Source organism: Zootoca vivipara, chromosome 2 (genome assembly GCF_963506605.1).
Source record: "Zootoca vivipara chromosome 2, rZooViv1.1, whole genome shotgun sequence".
Taxonomy (NCBI): Eukaryota; Metazoa; Chordata; class Lepidosauria; order Squamata; family Lacertidae; genus Zootoca; species Zootoca vivipara.
In genome coordinates this window covers 56,119,569-56,136,361 of record NC_083277.1, presented here as the reverse complement: position 1 = coordinate 56,136,361, position 16,793 = coordinate 56,119,569, and the positions used below count along the sequence as shown (strand labels likewise).

At 44.7% G+C, this 16,793-nt stretch overlaps 1 protein-coding gene across 7 annotated transcripts in view; it reads right to left on the bottom strand.

Moving 5' to 3' along the window:
- RNF123 (ring finger protein 123) overlaps positions 1–16,793 on the bottom strand; it is an 86,883-nt gene that overhangs the window by 651 nt on the left and 69,439 nt on the right. For all 7 annotated transcript variants that reach the window (XM_060271565.1, XM_035105941.2, XM_035105944.2 and 4 more), the window contains 3 exons: positions 7,632–7,774; positions 2,934–3,028; positions 141–226 (listed from right to left, as the gene is read on the bottom strand). In XM_060271565.1, coding sequence (XP_060127548.1) covers positions 141–226; positions 2,934–3,028; positions 7,632–7,774 — 324 coding nt within the window. The remainder of the gene's footprint in view (positions 1–140; positions 227–2,933; positions 3,029–7,631; positions 7,775–16,793) is intronic.

Sequence of the window (16,793 nt, the reverse complement as noted above, 5' to 3'; positions counted from 1 at the left end):
TAGGAAGCTTCAGAAAGTTCAAATGGCAAAATTTGTTAATTAAATATCCAGTTATGGTCTGGGGCACCTTCTAGGACCCCTTCCATCCAACCAGAAAGCAAAAGTAGAGAAAAGCCCACATCCCCCAAGGGATTACTCACTTGCAGGACTTGTGGGAGCATGGCTTGAATACGGCAGATATGGGATGCGCGTAGCAGATGGGGCACAGATCCTCCTCACTGGTGGGCTGCAAAAGAAGCAACACACCACTCAGCTTATTGGCAGTTGCCAACACCCAGCGCACATCATGGTGCAATGCAAGGCGTCTCATGGCAGAAGAACGGCAGTTCATTAACAGTTAATAACATGAAGGTTCTGCACTGGACGCTTGAAACTGAAATGGCTGGTTGGGTTTGTACGCTTCATGCCACAGCTTACTTAAGATACATGCTGCAAATTTTAGGTCAGAACCACTTGTGTTGCTTTGCTCTCTAATATTGTTGCCGGTGAGGTAGGAGGGGAAATGGTTCCAGGAAGATTCCACCATCAGCTAAGAGGGCTCTACTCAGGAGGGCTAAATGAACTGGAGGGCTACCTCTACCTCCATGGCCAAGGAAAGAGGAGAAAACAGGAATTCTAGCCTGTGTCTTGTTCTTCACAGGGCAGTGTCCTCACTTTGATTGCCCCTTCTCTCAGCCTGATTAGACCCCGGATGTCTAGAGGGGGAGTGTGATAGGTCTGTCTTGCTCTTGGTGCAAAATGTTATAGGAACATCCCTCACTGCCACTGGATGTGAAGCCCATGTTTCCTTGCCAACTATGCTCTGTAATCAGGGGGAGGGTGTTTTTAAAAAGTAAGTTATGAATTTTATTTCCTCTTCTTTTTGAAATGTAACATCTTTCACTGGGGAGTTCTATAAAAACACTGATGACGGTAGGGACTGCACTCCTTCTCCCGGATGATGTCATAATGGAAGGGAGGGCCTTGTCTGTCCAAGAGAAGAGGGAATCCCAGTGAGCAGACTGCTGCCACAAGGGGGAGAAAGTGAGATTTTAAAAAAGTTTCGAAAAGCTAACAATATAAATGTATCTCTTATGGATCTCCCTCTTGGAGCACAGACCATAAGCTGTGCCTGTAAAGAAGACTTAAGTACACCTATACACATCCTGCTACCTTTCAATATAATTTTGGGAGAGCTAATAATCTCAGCAGCAGAAGCAGTAGTCAAGAATATACGGGGCTAGTCAACTTCTCTGCACTCGTCTCCCTGTGCAAAGAATGTAGAGTTCAGCTTAGCTTGAGGTTCGTAATGAAGGTTTGCTTCCTGCCCCGGGGTTGGCCTAGGCTAAGAGCATGAGTTCCTACTGAACCCAGGGACAGTGTGTTCCCATCCCATCAGCTCTCTCTCCCACCCTGTCCTCCTGCAGCAGCCTTCATGCAGCTCCAAACTGCAGCTGGAAGATGAGCAGCCACATTAATAATTCAGAACCTACCCCTGGCAGAGATCAGGTTGCTTCCTGGATCACAGCTTCTCTCTGGAGGTCACCCAGACAGAGCAACACATGCGGGGGCCGCTTCAGCAGCCAGAGTCCATCTGGGTAGCATCTGTGCTGCTTAAGCTCCTCCTCCCTCCGTCCCCATCCAGTCCAATTTTTTTTCAACAAAGAAACCCAGTTCTGTGCCTTCAATTTCGCAGATTCATCTTGAACAGCTTATTCTGCTTCCAAGGTTCAGAATTTCAAAAGAAACTGGAATTGTTTGGGCAAAGATTAGGGTTGGGGGGGGAGGGAGAATGGAGCTCTCAGGCCTCACTTCCCTGAAGACAGTGGAACTCCTTCCCACTGGGATATCTGCTTGGCCGCTGGGTGTTTGCAGATTACAGATGGTGAAGAACACACAGAATAATCATATTTCAGTGGTCATAAGCAAGTGCTGTACTCAGCGACCTTGTCAAGTGAGCACGTAGCACAGGAATTTTGACTCATTCATTCTATGTTGTACTGCTGCTGGGCTGGCTAAACCCTGGTTTAGGGACCTGGTCTGACCCCTCAGTCAGTTTTCGTCTGACTCCCCACCACCAATTTTGGCAGTGCCAGAAAAAGGGGGGGGGGGAAATAATGAAGTACACTCGGTATGAGGTAGGTGGGCTTCAGCGCCTTCGATGTTCCCCCTTCCTAGTCATCAGGTTGATCATTTGATGAGCAGAAAGGGGATAATAACCCAATTTCCTCAGTTGACCAGCATGGATCAGCTGGGAAGAGGGGGCCTCTTGAGTGTGTCATGTATGTGTGCATGAAAGTGGTTAGGGTGGGCACCCCCACAACTGGCATGTAAACCTCAGAGCAAGGGGCCAAGGATGAATGTGACCCTCAGCCCCAAAAAAGAATAGCCACACCGGCTTAATGAAGTTGAGGATATTATTAGCTTAGTAAGTGTGCATTAGCACCTGTGCATATGTATGATCTGCATCTACCTGTGCCCACTCTCAGATCCTGCTTCCACAGGAGAACACACTGTCCTTACAGATGGCTCTGTAAAGCAGGGGTGGTTATGAGGGTGATGCCAATATATTGTTGGACTCCCAATGGTCAGCAATGATGGGAGCCGGAGTCCAGCAGCAGCTGGAGGGCACCACATTGGCTATCGCTGCCCTACAGCATTAGAGGTCAGCATCAACCTTTGGACACTTGGACACTTACCCCATATGATCTTAACATGTCCAAGCCAAACCAGGTACCCAAGAAACAGAGACACCCAGTGTTGCCAAGCAAGGTCAGTAATGGCCCGTGTATCTGCAGGACCCTGTGAATGCTGCACCTTCACTTCCCTTAGGCAATGCAGCAAGGGCCGGTGCTTGACCTTTTGCCTCGGCTGAGGTCCTGCGAGGGGTGATGCTATGGAGGGTGCCTTGGGCAAATAGCCACACATATTCAGTTCATTAGGTTGAAGCTTACCAAGGTGGAGGCTGCAGCCTGCTTGGACTCTTCACTGAGGTGGCCCAGCATTTGCTCCACCTTGGCCAGCTCTTCCTGGCTGATATAATCAGTGTCTGCAGAGAAAAAAGATTAATGATAAAGGAAGGACAATTGGCAGCAGAGTGGGGGTGGGGAGGCACAGGTTCTACTATTACTATGCAGAAGGGGGGAGCTTGCCCCAGATTTCTTTTTTCAGCCCCATCCCACCAATGACTGGTTGGGAGGGATTAAAATGAAGCTGCGGTGGAGGTGTTTGGCCACATGGTGGCAGAGCGCAGCATGAGCTGATCTGTTAACCAAGTGATGCGCAAAGAGGTGAGGCACCTTGTTCTCAGGGTTACCACAGGAGAGAAGAAAATGGCTTTGCACAGTAGTGATCTATGGGGCAGGGACAAGGGTAGAGTTCTCAAAAGCCACCAGATGACAGCATGCATGGGAAGCATTATGCTGGTATAGCTTTCCTGGGCATATTGTGGCCACAACTCTTGCTACAATTAGACAACTCTGCGATTTAGAGTGCTGAAGAGAAATACTAGTCTATGTTTTAAAATATGCAAGCTTTGAGAACCCCATAGACCATGCGATCAAAGATGACCAAGTCCTCCAGACAATGACAAGGAAATGGATGTTAAATATTGCATCGGGAGTGGCAAGGCATCCACGAAAGGGATGAAAACTCTTCAGTTGTCACAGGGCAATCAAAGCTTCCTATCTGAGCAACTCATGAGGGGGAACACAGGAGTGATCCTACAAAGCTTAAGCAACATTATTGTCAATGCCATTAAGGGCTCCAGCTGTAATATGTGAGAAAGATCTTCTGAAGCATGCATGCTCCAGCATACACACACACACACCCCTCTCCCCCCCCTCTCCACCCCTCACATTTCTGATAAGCACGTGTTTGTTCTGGGGGAGCCTTCATAAGAACATAAGAAGAGCGCTGCTGGATCAGGCTGATGGCCCATGTAGTCCAGCATCCTGTTCTCACAGTGAACAACCAGATGTGAGAAACCCACAAACAGGATCCGAACACAAGAGCACCTCCCCCTCCTGCAGTTTCCAGCAACTGGTATTCAGAAGCATTACTGCCTCTGCCCTCTGCCTCTGCTTCTTTGGATTGCTTAGGCCTCTGGGATTTGACACAGCAAAGTGCCCGTGAGAACTAGCATAGTTTTCCTTACTGGATTGAGCAGGAAAAAATGGTTTGCAGAGAAGGCACAGGTCAACTTTGGCCGTGCCAATACACCAGAGTCTATGAAGCAACCTTCACAAGCGGATCTAATATTTGCAAAGACTATCTATGGGAGAGAATATAAGCTGCTGGGCCAGCTCAGTTATCAGCATAGGCGGTGCTGCTGGTGGATACACAAGTACGTGCATTTTGGAAATCAGGCTTTTAGACAGACACTCCCTCCATAGCCCAAAAATAGGATGGGAACACAAGCACTTTGCTGTAGGGTAAGGGAATTCAGAGCCAGGCAAAAGAGCGCAACAGTAGGTAATGCTATACTGACACCGGGGGGGGGGGCAGGGGACTCCGCATGCTCCATTCTGGGAAACAATTAACAGTGCCTCTTTAAGATATATGGCACAGTGCATTGCGGAAAACAAAAGAGAATCTTCCTGTGGTGTCCTCTGCAGGCTACTGCCTTCCCTCTAGCACACGTTTCCACGCTATCAGCAGGAAAAGGGAACCTGCAGTTGGCAGGCAGGGAAGTCCCACTTAATAATGACATTAGCAGGAAGGAAAGGACAGTGGTTATGTATAATCCCTGTAGACTCTAATACAGCAGCAACCACCCCAAGGCACAGCCTTGTTTCATGTGAGGCATCTCCTGAGCTTTAGGATTCCCAGTTAACAGTAAACCCAGAGCACCTTCTAATATTACTTTACTTTTTTTTTTTACAGCAGAGGATCATCATCAATCTTCCCTAGCACTGCTTCAAAAATTTTCCAAGCACTCAACAGTGAGCATATTTGGACATGATAGAGTAATTGTCATTTCTCTTCGATGTAGCTTTCCTGGGCTCAGCAGAGATTCACAAGGGCAGAAACCAGAGGTCATACTTGAGCTAAGATGTGGTTTATCATATTGGCTAAAGGGCCTCTGTAAGATGCCTCAGTTCTGTAAAAACATGGAAGTGTATTGCTTTTTATCAAGGCTGGACTAAGATGTTTTGTTGTTTGAGGTCTGAAGAAAAAGATGGCACCCTCCTTCCCACGTCACGTATAAAAACCAACCAGACTGGCAACTGGTTGTAACAATGGGATGGGGTCCTCCACTGCACCCAAGGACTGCAACCTAGCACAATGAGCGTAGGGCAGATTGCACGGAAAACACACAAGGCCAGTCCTATTATTAGGCAGAGCGCAACAGCCTCCTTAGGCAGCAGATGCTGGAGAAGCAATATCCCCTGGCCAGTCCTCCATTGTCCTTTTGGCAGTTCCCCACCTTGGGAGGACAGAACTGTGTGTGCCATGTGGCCTGTCTTGCACCTTCCTAAGTTAGCTTGCTGCCTTCAGGTGCTGAAATATGCTATCCCATCACAAGTGCTGATGCAGCTTTCAGTCGTCAACTTCTGTGCATGGAATGGTGAGGGAGGAGAGAGGTCATCATCTAATCATTTGCCTCGGGCAGCAAATTATCTTGAGCAGGCCCTGCACACAATGACTCTGTCCTTTAGCACTTTGCTGTTGCTCCCTGTCCCACAGTATCTGTCTCACTCTGCCTAATGGTAGGGCTGGCCCTGGCTTGCATGCATTTGCAGCTGGAGAACAAACACTGGAAATGCCCCCCCCCCAAAAAAGCCTGAGGCAAGGAGGCCTTCGGCCAGCCTTTCATAGAGAGAGTGAGATAAATCAACACGATGGCCACAATTCAGCAGAGGTTAAAAGCAAGAGAAAGCTTTGCTGCCTGCTGCAGTACTGTAATCTTCCACAGTTCTCAATCACTTCAGCAGCTCTGCACCACTACCCCAATCAGATAATGCCTTATTTCGTCATCAGCTCAAGATCTCCATGGAACTAACAGTTTCTAGAGGTTGTGTAAATAAAGCCTGCACTATTCCTCAGGGATCACGGTTTCCTCCATCTCATTGCTCCAATTGCTCTCCTCTATCTCAGCAAACGTCAAGGGCATGGGCAGAGCCAAGGACAGGAGCTTGGTTCTCTCGAGCTGGACACACATTTCTTTTAAGAGATGGCACGTGCCAGCTTGGTATGCAAAGGCATACATAACAGTACTTATTTTTTCGCTATAGAAAAGATCTTTGCTGCCATCCTATCCAGAGAATAGGATTGGATCTTTAAAATGGGCTGTGAGGCAAAGTTAAGTGAAAATAAAATAAGAAAAGATGCAAACTACTTCTTCTCTGAAAACACACACACACACAGTGGGGAGGAGGCACAGTGTGGGTACTCTACACAGCCACGACTGGTCCCTCCGGGGAAACGTAAGCAGTGCCATGTGCTGCTCTGTTGTGCCACAGGACAGTAGGCCTGAGCAGCTGAAGAATAAGCTACATCTGTTGCTGACATTGTTGATGCAGGAATCTGCCTTCTATTGAGGCAGGCCCTTGAGTCAATCCAGCCTCATATAGTTTACTATTCTAACTGGCAGCAGCTCTAGGGTGTCTTGGGCAACACTGATCCCTTTACCTGGAAATGTAAGAAGGCTGAACCTGGGACCTCCTTGCATGCAAATCCTGTGCCCTACCACTGGGCATCTCACAAGTCCACATTGCTTTGCTAAACTCCCTCAAGGATACCCTGCACCTGCTCTATGCACGGAGCTACAGTCAGCTCACACCACCCAATTTGTGACTTTGTCTTATCTTGTTTTATTGTGTTGTTATTTTATAGCAGATGCGTTTTAAAGTGTTTTATTTTCTGTTGGAAGCCGCCCAGAGTGGCTGGGGAAACCCAGCCAGATGGGCGGGGTATAAATAATAAATTATTATTATTATTATTATTATTATTATTATTATTATTATTATTATTATTATTAAAGTGTGGCTTTATTTTTCTATATGGCTTTATGGAAAAGCAGCTTTGAATATTTCTTAGAAGAGAGGCTAATGAGCTTACATATATGTATATACACTCCCCCCTTTTTAAACCTATTCTTTTGTCTGAATTCTTAGCTGATCCTTCTTAGGAAATGTAAGAAGGGCCCTGCTGAATCAGGCCCATGGGCTCATCTAATTCAGCATCCTATTTTCAGAGTAGGCAACCATATGCCTGTGGAAACAGGATGAAAAAGTTATTGCTGTTGCTGTTGGAGAGCAGAGGCACAGGAAGAGGAAAACGGGGAGTTATTGCCATGGTGTTGCTACAGGGCAAATATATCTGGTGGCCTCAAATACACAAGGCATCTTTGAACAGCAGGGACAGGCAAGGAGGGAGGAGACACACAACAAGGTAGAAGGACAAGACAGAGGTTTACAGTAGGCATAGGCAAACTCGGCCCACCAGATGTTTTGGGACTACAACTCCCATGATCCCTAGCTAACAGGACCAGTGGTCAGGCTCTGTAGCAGAGATCTCAGTGACCACCTTTTCTACAAAAGGCACCTAGGAGTTACCCAAATGGCAAAGTGGGAGGCAACAAGTAGCCAGGCAGGAGCAAGTGACTCATGGTGTATGTTCAAGCACAGCAGATCAGGGGAGATACTTACAGCTCTGCAGGGAGAAATGTTTCTTGTCAGCAGAAGCTGATGCCATCCCCAGGATTAGAGGCTCCGTGTTCCCCAACAAGTACTGAATAGAACGGAGCTGGAAACAGGGATCTGCCAGCAGCACAGCTGTTGCCCGCTCAGCCCTGGAAAGACAGACAGACATGCTTTATGAAGGCCTTGTCTTGGAGTGGCAGCACACCTCGCTGCTCTCAGCAATCCCTGTGTGACACGGCCATGTTTGTGTTGATGAGAACTGGCACCTCTAGGAGTAAAGGACACACTCTCCGGCCTTTAGAGCAATATTGCTTCATTAATATTGTTGTCAGACCTACTGCCCTGAGGCCATCACAGGCTGCTCCCGTTGCTCACGGGTGGCCTAGCATAGCAATGGTCTCAAAATGTAGGACTTCTTGACAGGTCCACCTGACTTAACATCGTATGAGCTATTTTTCTAGGTTGATGAGGCTTCATAAAATGGGGACTGCTTAATTACAGAGGCTGGTCCCTCAGAAGCCAACGGCTTTTGTAAAGACACGCAGCACAGCTTAACGAGCACCAAATTTTCCGGCCACCTTGGTGTACAAGTTGCACACAATCAGAGGGCAAATGTCTCCCAAAAGCAACATCATCCTGGCAAATTAAATAGGTCTTGAACAGCAGAAATTGCATTCTTCATTTGATTGATATTCAACTCAAGAGCAAGAGGCAGCTGTTTAGCAACTAGATTGACTGACACACTGCATTTGCTATATGCCGCAGCCTGGAAGAACAAGAATGGGGGAGGAACTGTCACCATGAATTGTCTTGACTAGGAAGCAGATCCTCCATACAATTTAAGCACCTCTTTAAGCCATTTGTTGGGTCGGGTTCAACAAATAGGTCCTACTAGTGGAAGCCTAAGCAAAGGCTGGTTCTCTTTCCAGCATGCACCCACAAACTGGCTTGGGGGAGGGATCAGAAGAACCCCCATAACAGTTGGGGGGGAAGGGAGATTGTTCTATCAGAAAAGCAGAAATTCCTCCCACTACCTCTGTTGTGAGGGAGATGATTAGGACAACCAGTAAATACAAAATTATGTATATTTATTTTCATGCTGATGCCAGGTTGTCTGTTTATAAACAAGCACAGGTGAGAGGAGAGAGCGCGGCTGTCCTGAAGGAGCAAAATAATTAAAAATGAATTATCAGGCATTTAAAGTTATACTTTCTAAATTCCACCATTAGAAAAAACAACCCTCTCCTCCTATATCAGTCCGAAAAAGGATTTTTAAAAATTTATTTAATTCATACATCACCCTTCATCAAAGGATCACAGGATGCTTTACAGCATAAAAACACAAAAATACAGTACATAAAAACAAACGAAAGAATAACCCCCCTCACCACATTTGTTATCATCCTGTTGCCATAAACACCTGATCATGTTGAGAGTCCAGTTGCTGTAATGATTCAAGAGAGCTCTTATCTACACTGACTACTAATTATGAATTTAAAGTAATGACTATGACACCTTACTTACCCTGGATCAGCTGTGATGTATTATGTCTCACTAATTAGTTGGGGTTTCTGCTAAATTCTTGCAGCCATTTTGACTTACCACTTACCAAATACGTGTAGAATTGCAGCTTAATGATATAATCTTTTATCAAAATGACCATTCAGAACTTTTAATTACTTCCTCCTACTCTTTCCATTCAAAGAAGATTTAATATGGCAAGAACTGTCTTAACAGGTGAACACAATATTTGGATTAAGAAGTCTTACAGAATACTTAAACCTTCAAATTTCATGATGGAACACGAAATGATATGTTCATGATGGAACATATCATTTGCAACAGGAGTTATGTTTCTGCCAGTTTTTTACATAAACACACACACACTCACAAAGATTAATTTCTTGTTATTAGCTTTTTTTGTTCTTTGTTGATCTTCTTGTTATTATAGATTTATATTATTACAATAAGAATTTAAGAAAAATTACTTGTTAAAAAGCTCAATTTTTCATGTCCCCTAACTGAAAGCCAAGCTTTGTTCATCACAAAGCATTAGAAGATATGTCTCATTACTATAAGGCTACAATGCTCCCACAATCAGCAAACGAAGCAGTCACAACAAGACAAGCAGGCCAATAGTACAAAGAACTGAGGAGACAAAATTTATGGGAAGTATTATACAGCCTGCACAGAACTATTACAACAGCTACCAACCTCATAAGAGTGAAATGTGAGAACATAAGTGGATTCTCAAAAGATTAAAATCAGAAGGCACAATTGCCCTCCTCATGTGTGCCTCCATGACACATAAAGGAGGACAGTGCTGTGTTCTCCTAGCCCTGCCCCTGATGTTGTTATACCTCTGACACTTGCACACAGAGTGGGATTCTGCAAAGGCACACCTATGCATGTACATGGAAAGGCACTTTATGTGAGGACACCTCGACCATGCAGGGGTCCTTGTCATCTCAATTGTCTATTTGCATACACTTGTACAATACCCTTTTCTGGTGCCCCACTCAATGCCCAGATTTCAGATATGCAGCAACAGTCCTGGCCCTGCCTTTCTCCTGCCCTCCATTTTTAGTGAATGTGTACGGTTCAATGCTAAGCACATGGCAACCAGAAGCAGAATGGACAGCATTTCCTGGTAATCCGGTATAAACTCTTGGAGCTATTGTGATAATGTGAAAGCATGAACTGCGTTAGCACTGTACAGAGAGACACACTGGGCCCTTCCTACCCTCAACATACCATATACTGTAGCAGAATTAAAGTCACATTATTTCCTGAAGACCACTGATTTGAAACGAGTTTACGGGACCCTGTGCTGATGTACTTTTGGAGCAGTTCACACTCTTGTCTCTCTCACTGCTACTCCCTTGTTTCACTCTCTTTTAATCCAGATCTCCCTCTTCCCCCATTTTCCTCCCTCCTTGTCCTATGTGGACCTGGGGCTGCTGGTTGCGCAGCCTGCTCTGTGGGTCACTGTTGGACCACATCAGAATACAGGGATTGGTTACAGATACAAAGCAGTACTTTCCATCCTTGTAACAAGCAGTGAGCCTGCTTCCTGGGATGCAGCCAGTGCATTTCCAAGGAACATGCATTTGTTTCTACTGTACACTTAACTTTATGGCTGTGCAAAGCTGCCAGCGGGGACTACTGCTGTCTGGCACCCCTTTCCTCCAAGGAAGACTAAGTCAACATTCAGAAAGGGCCTTTGTGAGTGCTTTGTCAAGGGCAGAATGATCCAGACTGCTCAGCAATGCAGCACTTGGGTGTAGAGAAGCAGGGGACCGAATTGCTTCAGATCACTATTAGCTTTCCTACTCATAAAGTGAGGAAGACCCTTCCCATGCCAAGAAAGGAATTAACACAGTCAGGGTGCTGCCAAAACACCACTCATTTGAAGACATACACAAGTCTCTTACCAGTATCAGGGGGAGCAGCCAGAGCACTTTGAACTGAACTGTTTCAAGAGACAGGCCTCCTGTTTCATTGGCACACAATGGTGCCATAACTGTCCTGAGGACTCTGCAGTGAGATGGGGAGACTGCTCACCTGGAAAGGAGGCTGCACGTGCCGTGAATAAAGGGGCTTCAGGTGACCTTCTCTAGGAGAGTATTCAGGACTTGTGTTTGTTATAGGGACATCAGCAAAAACAAAGTGGTCCTGTAAAAGACTGTATGTGGCATGTCTACTGCTGGATGAAGCAACATGTATGATACAATACCAAAGTGAAAATCCAGACACAGGCAATTGCTAAGACCTCAAAGAAATGGATGGTTGATCTAACCCAATGTTTTGTGTTGAATTTTGACTATTTCTACTGAGGAATCTTATATCGTTCCAGAAAACATCTGATGCTTTAATGGTCCCGTTGTGTTTTGCTAATGGGTTGTGTGTTGTCTTCTCCAGCTGCTGTGACTGAAAAGCTTTGCATACCTTGAAAAAATTGTGAGAGGAAAGTTCAATTTAAGCATGTTAGGCCTGATGGAATTACAACCCACAGATCACTTCCTGATGGCTAAAACTAATTTGATATTAATTGAATTACTCTTCATGCTCAGCCTGCCACATAGCAGTGACCTAGCTCTCACTGAAGTGGTAAACATGTGTCTCACTTGTACCAGTTCACAGTGCATTTGGAGGCTCACATGGTGGGATGCTCCCCTACACATAGAAAATGAGCATGCCAGAGAGAAGACCAGACCAGAGGCCTTCTTCCTGACATGCTAGTTTTCTAGGTGAAGGGATATTTTTTTCATGAACAAAGGAAAATTCAATCATGTGAATACCCACTTGCTCGCAGAGAGAACTGGATATTTTTGTTCATTTTCTTTAATAAAATAAATGCTTAAATCTGCATCATCTCAGATGATGATTTTAGCCCAATGATCTCAACATTCAAGCCTACTTCATCAACTACATGGAGAATATAAAGCTCATGGGCCTAATCAGGTCTGACTTCACATACTGTTGGGTATATAGATAAAGGATTACGGACAGCTCAGTTCTTGTAAAAGTTTTGCTGCTTTGCATCATCCATTTTGTGGAGAAGTATGTTTGACACTGGGCCCCAACAACACTTTCCCTTCCCTTCCCTGGAAAATACACCACTTCAAGATCAGAGAGGATAAATCAATTCATTTACAGCTCACTTCAGGGCATATGCGCACACTCTGGAATCACAATTCAAGAAAGAGATGGACAAAGGAGAAACAGAACACTTAATATTTGCTTAAAGGAAAAAGATTGCAAGTGGGGCCAGAGATTAATTTGTACATATATTTACAAGGTTTTCAGGAAGAAAAACACTTTATCACCAGAGGACTATTTAAATTACAGAAAGGCTCTGTTGTTGTTTTTTTTAAATTAAACATTAGGAAATTTGAGCTAACCCTGTCTATGGAAGTTACATTAGGATTGCCATATTTCAAAAAGTAAAAACCAGGACACCCGAAAGTTGATGAGTTGTTTTTGTTTTGATTGACTTGCCGAAGATCCAGGACAAAGCACCTCCTTTCATAATTTCCCCCCAGACATCAAGCCCGCCTTTGAAATCCCAGTAATGTCTGGGAAAATCCATGTATGGCAGCCCTAATTTACCTTATCAATCTCTTTCATTCAACATTTTCATGAAAAGTGTCATCTGTCCAGAGTAGCCTTTCCTTTTTCAGATCCAGGAGAGGCCTTTCATTTCAACCTGAAGAATGGGGAACCCCCTTTTAAAATCCATTTGCAGCCTGTGCCTTAGTTACCATTGGCGTGATCCACCTTCTATCAGTTGTGGCTCATGAGTTGAAGACCAATGGCATAGAACAGAATTCTCCCCAGGCTACCCCCTCACTCAGAGTGTTTTTGCCTAGCTGGAATAATGCCTCTTAACTTGTCTGGATGGAGGACAGAGAGGGTTGTGTGTGTGTGTAGAAAGTAGCCTACTGTAAAAAGGGCACAAACACATTCATTGCTCTGTCCATTTTTGCCCCATTCCTACCCATTGCTGGTATGTGGCCTTCAGAAGGTTTTCCAGAAAGGAATGTGGCCCACAGGCTGAAAAAGATTCCTCACTTCTGGAATAAGACTACACTGCCTTAATATGCTGCTTGAGTCATATGATCAGTGGGATTAGGGACAACTCTGAAGTTAAGAGGGAAAAGGGAGACTTGTAGAAGTGTCAGAGTGCCAGCCTAATTTCTATTGGATGGGTTGGCAGAAATGACAAAGAAGCCTGCACCATTAACTCCTAAGAAGCCATCTCTCTTGGCTGCAAAGTCCACTTCCTTTCCCTTTTCAGACCTTGACCTTCAAGAAAACTTGTCACCTTTAAGAGATGTGTCAGTACAGTCCTATTGTTCCAACAGCAAAGATGAGCAAGACAGCTCAAAGTCCTTTACATTGTGGGTTGCAAAACAAAAGCTAAAGTAACATATTTCTTAGATTTCAAATGCAGATTACATCAGGCCTAAATCGGAGCCCTGAGAAACACTGCCGTTCAGTAATTTGTCAGGAGCACAGTTCAAGGCAAGTCTAACAACCAATAGTACATTAACAGGAAAATGTCACCATGGAAAGTTACCAAGAAAATATCTGCTTTTTTAACAATGAAAAGGCAATTATCTCACACACCCTGAACTTATCACTAGATCTTATAAAATGTAGCAGTCGCTACTGAATCTTGCTGAGAGTGGAAAAATACTGGCCATTAAATGGCAACCCCATATACAAGCTAGAGTAGTGCACTCAAAGGTAGTCCACCACATGCATTTAGAACTACCTTTAAAACATGGTTCCTTTAGCATATGTAGTGGTTATGAATGAATGCACTGTTTCCTCAGGGTTCTTACTTCACAAGAATTGGATGCTACATCTTTCATTTTTTGGCTCTCACACATTAGGGATCTCTGATTGCACATTTATAGGCAGCTGTACAAAAACATGCAAGCAACTTTACATAGGGAAGCATCTGGCAAATATTTTCCCCAAAACATCTCCCTTGCAACTTGTAAAATAGAGGGTTAAGCACCCACTACATCCTGCAGCTGCTGCAGCCAAATTAGTCATTTGCTGTACTAATGGAAACCAATTATTCTACTTTGATTTTCACTTTCCTCAAATAAAGCAGCCTGGATCTCCCAGGAAATTGCCCTCCAGCTGCTGCTCTCTCTGCCCCAGCAATTACTCTACCAACATGCCTGGTCAACTTTTAGCATCTGTTTAGGGTCAAAGGGTAAGTCAATGGCATGTAGTCTCTCTCTTGCCCTCTGACCACTGAGGAGAGCAATCCGTGTTTCTACAGAGTTGGAATTACCGGTACTGGACAAATCTCAGTCACCTCTGCCTCTGCTTTGATCAGAGATCGCTTGTTGCAGCTGGACCTCTCTCCAGCCCAACAGTCTCACCTGATGGCTGATGGCACCAATGCAGCCTCCAGTTCAAAGGATGTAAGTTGAGGTCACACTATTGGTCCAGCCACAGGTGACCATGACCATGAAGTGATAAAAATCCAAGATGGTCAAGTAAATCAATATCAAAAGTATAAAAGCCTCAACAAATGTCAAATATGTAAATGGGGATGAAGGGAGGAAAACTTGTGCCTCACCAATTAGATACTGAAATACAGCACAGACTAAAAAAAGGCAATGGTTGTAAGGAGTTTGATCTGGCTTCTGAAATCTATGCATATGCCCTTGAGAATTTTCTCATTCTCCCTCTCTCTCCCACACATTTGCTTCCTCCACAGGAACAACACTACAGCTAACACCTTAGCAAGATCATCCACACAATAAGCAGCCAATAATAATTGCATCAGCACACACAGAAAATGAAATTGAAGAGAAGGGGCAAAATCTGAATGGAGAGTCAACTTTTTTTAATGCTGGCATTTTAAATGTTGCTCAACCGTTGTGCCCGGTTTTTCACTTTTTGAAATATGGCAACCCTAGGTGTGAGGAATCTTTGGCCTCCCAGATATTGCTGAACTACAACTCCCATCATCCTCAACAAGCATGGCCAGGGATGGTACAAGTTGTAGTTCAGCAACATCTGGGGGGGGGGCAAAGGTTCTGCACATCTGCTCAAGGACAATGATTTGCTGTATAGCTCAGTTGGTTAGACGTTAGAGCATAGTGCTGATAACACCAAGGCTGTAGGTTTGATTCCCCTACAGTACAGTTGCATAGTCCTGCATTGCAGGGGGTAAGATCACCCTTCCTCAGGGGTCCCTTCCAAATCTATGATTCTATGATCAGTTTCCTTATGCAGAAAAACTGAAAAATGAGATAAACTGAAAAAAGGACATGTGATGGCATGGAACAGGTCTGTTTGATCTAGTATAGCCAGGCAAATTATAATGCATGACTTCACCCCAAAGTGTAAAGATAGCACTGATCGAATTCAAAGCCGAACACTCTACTGCTATCAGGAATTTGACAGTGACAGAAAGTGTGGTTGTATACCACTACAGAAGCATACTGCAAGGATAATGAGGTTGTACACTGCTTGTACGAATTCATTAAAGCCAAGGTAACAACAAAGGATGAAGGTTGGAGGAACAGAGCGAGGTGATAATCTGGCATAGCAACAGAAAGGATGTCACTGCCTCCAGCCATAAGCCTTCCCTGAGGACACCATATCCTGAGGAGGACCACAGTGAGGAAAATTTCAGAACTGTGGCAGGGGAGTCACTTGTTAACTTCAAAAGGCTGAAAGACTCAAACACACCGGTCGCAATGAAAACAGAAGCCTCAAACTCAATTTGCTTTCATAGAATCAAGGAGTTGGGAGCTGAAGTTGGCTGGCAGGGTGGACACAGCCTCCTAACAGAGGCAGCACTGCTGCTAACTGGGACCAAGAGTCCCAAGCTTGCCACTGCCCTGCCCTGTTCTGGGAAGCAGCAGCAATGCTGCTGCTAGGAAGCTGCTTTCACAGCCTCAGCAGCTGTTGCTGGTTGGAAGGGCACTCCACTGGTCGATACAATATATGCATCTCTGGCAGATACCGGTAACTAACCAGTCTCTGCTTAGTTACCTCCACCTTCGTTAGTCTGTTCCATTGCTGAATGGCTATTACAATTCAGAAGGTTCTCCTAAGTTTCAGCCAAAATCTATATTCTAGTATGAATGTGTATTTATAGAGTATGCTGTGCTTTGGGTATTAAAATACAAGCTTTCAGTGTCCATACACTGAGTTTGTGATGCTGACATAAGTTTTTTTTTAGCTCTATTTTTAGTTAAGACAGAAGTTGTCATGAAGGTCACAAAGAAACTATGATCACAGGTATCATAAATATAACGTGTGAAGTTCTAGATAGGCAAAAATGACTAACTCTTGGGGGGCAAACTATCCAGAACAATAGGGTCACAATCTTGGTTGTGGTCCTTTGGTGCTACAGTGTGATCTATTCTTCCATTCCTACCCCTAAAAAAATTTCAACCAAGATCCAAAGATTACAAAATTGCAAAGACTTGCATTGAGAAACTGTAAACAGCAGAGGAGCTTGGGCTGCTTCGCGAGACCCACCCCCTCCTTTTACTAAGCCTGCTTCTTTATCTCCCTTTGTAATAGTGCTGCTGGCACAAATTGCTGCAGCTCTCATGTGCCACTCTGATGCCCAGTCCAAGGACAGCTGTGGAGGATTTTTCTGCCCTCACATGGCACAACAAA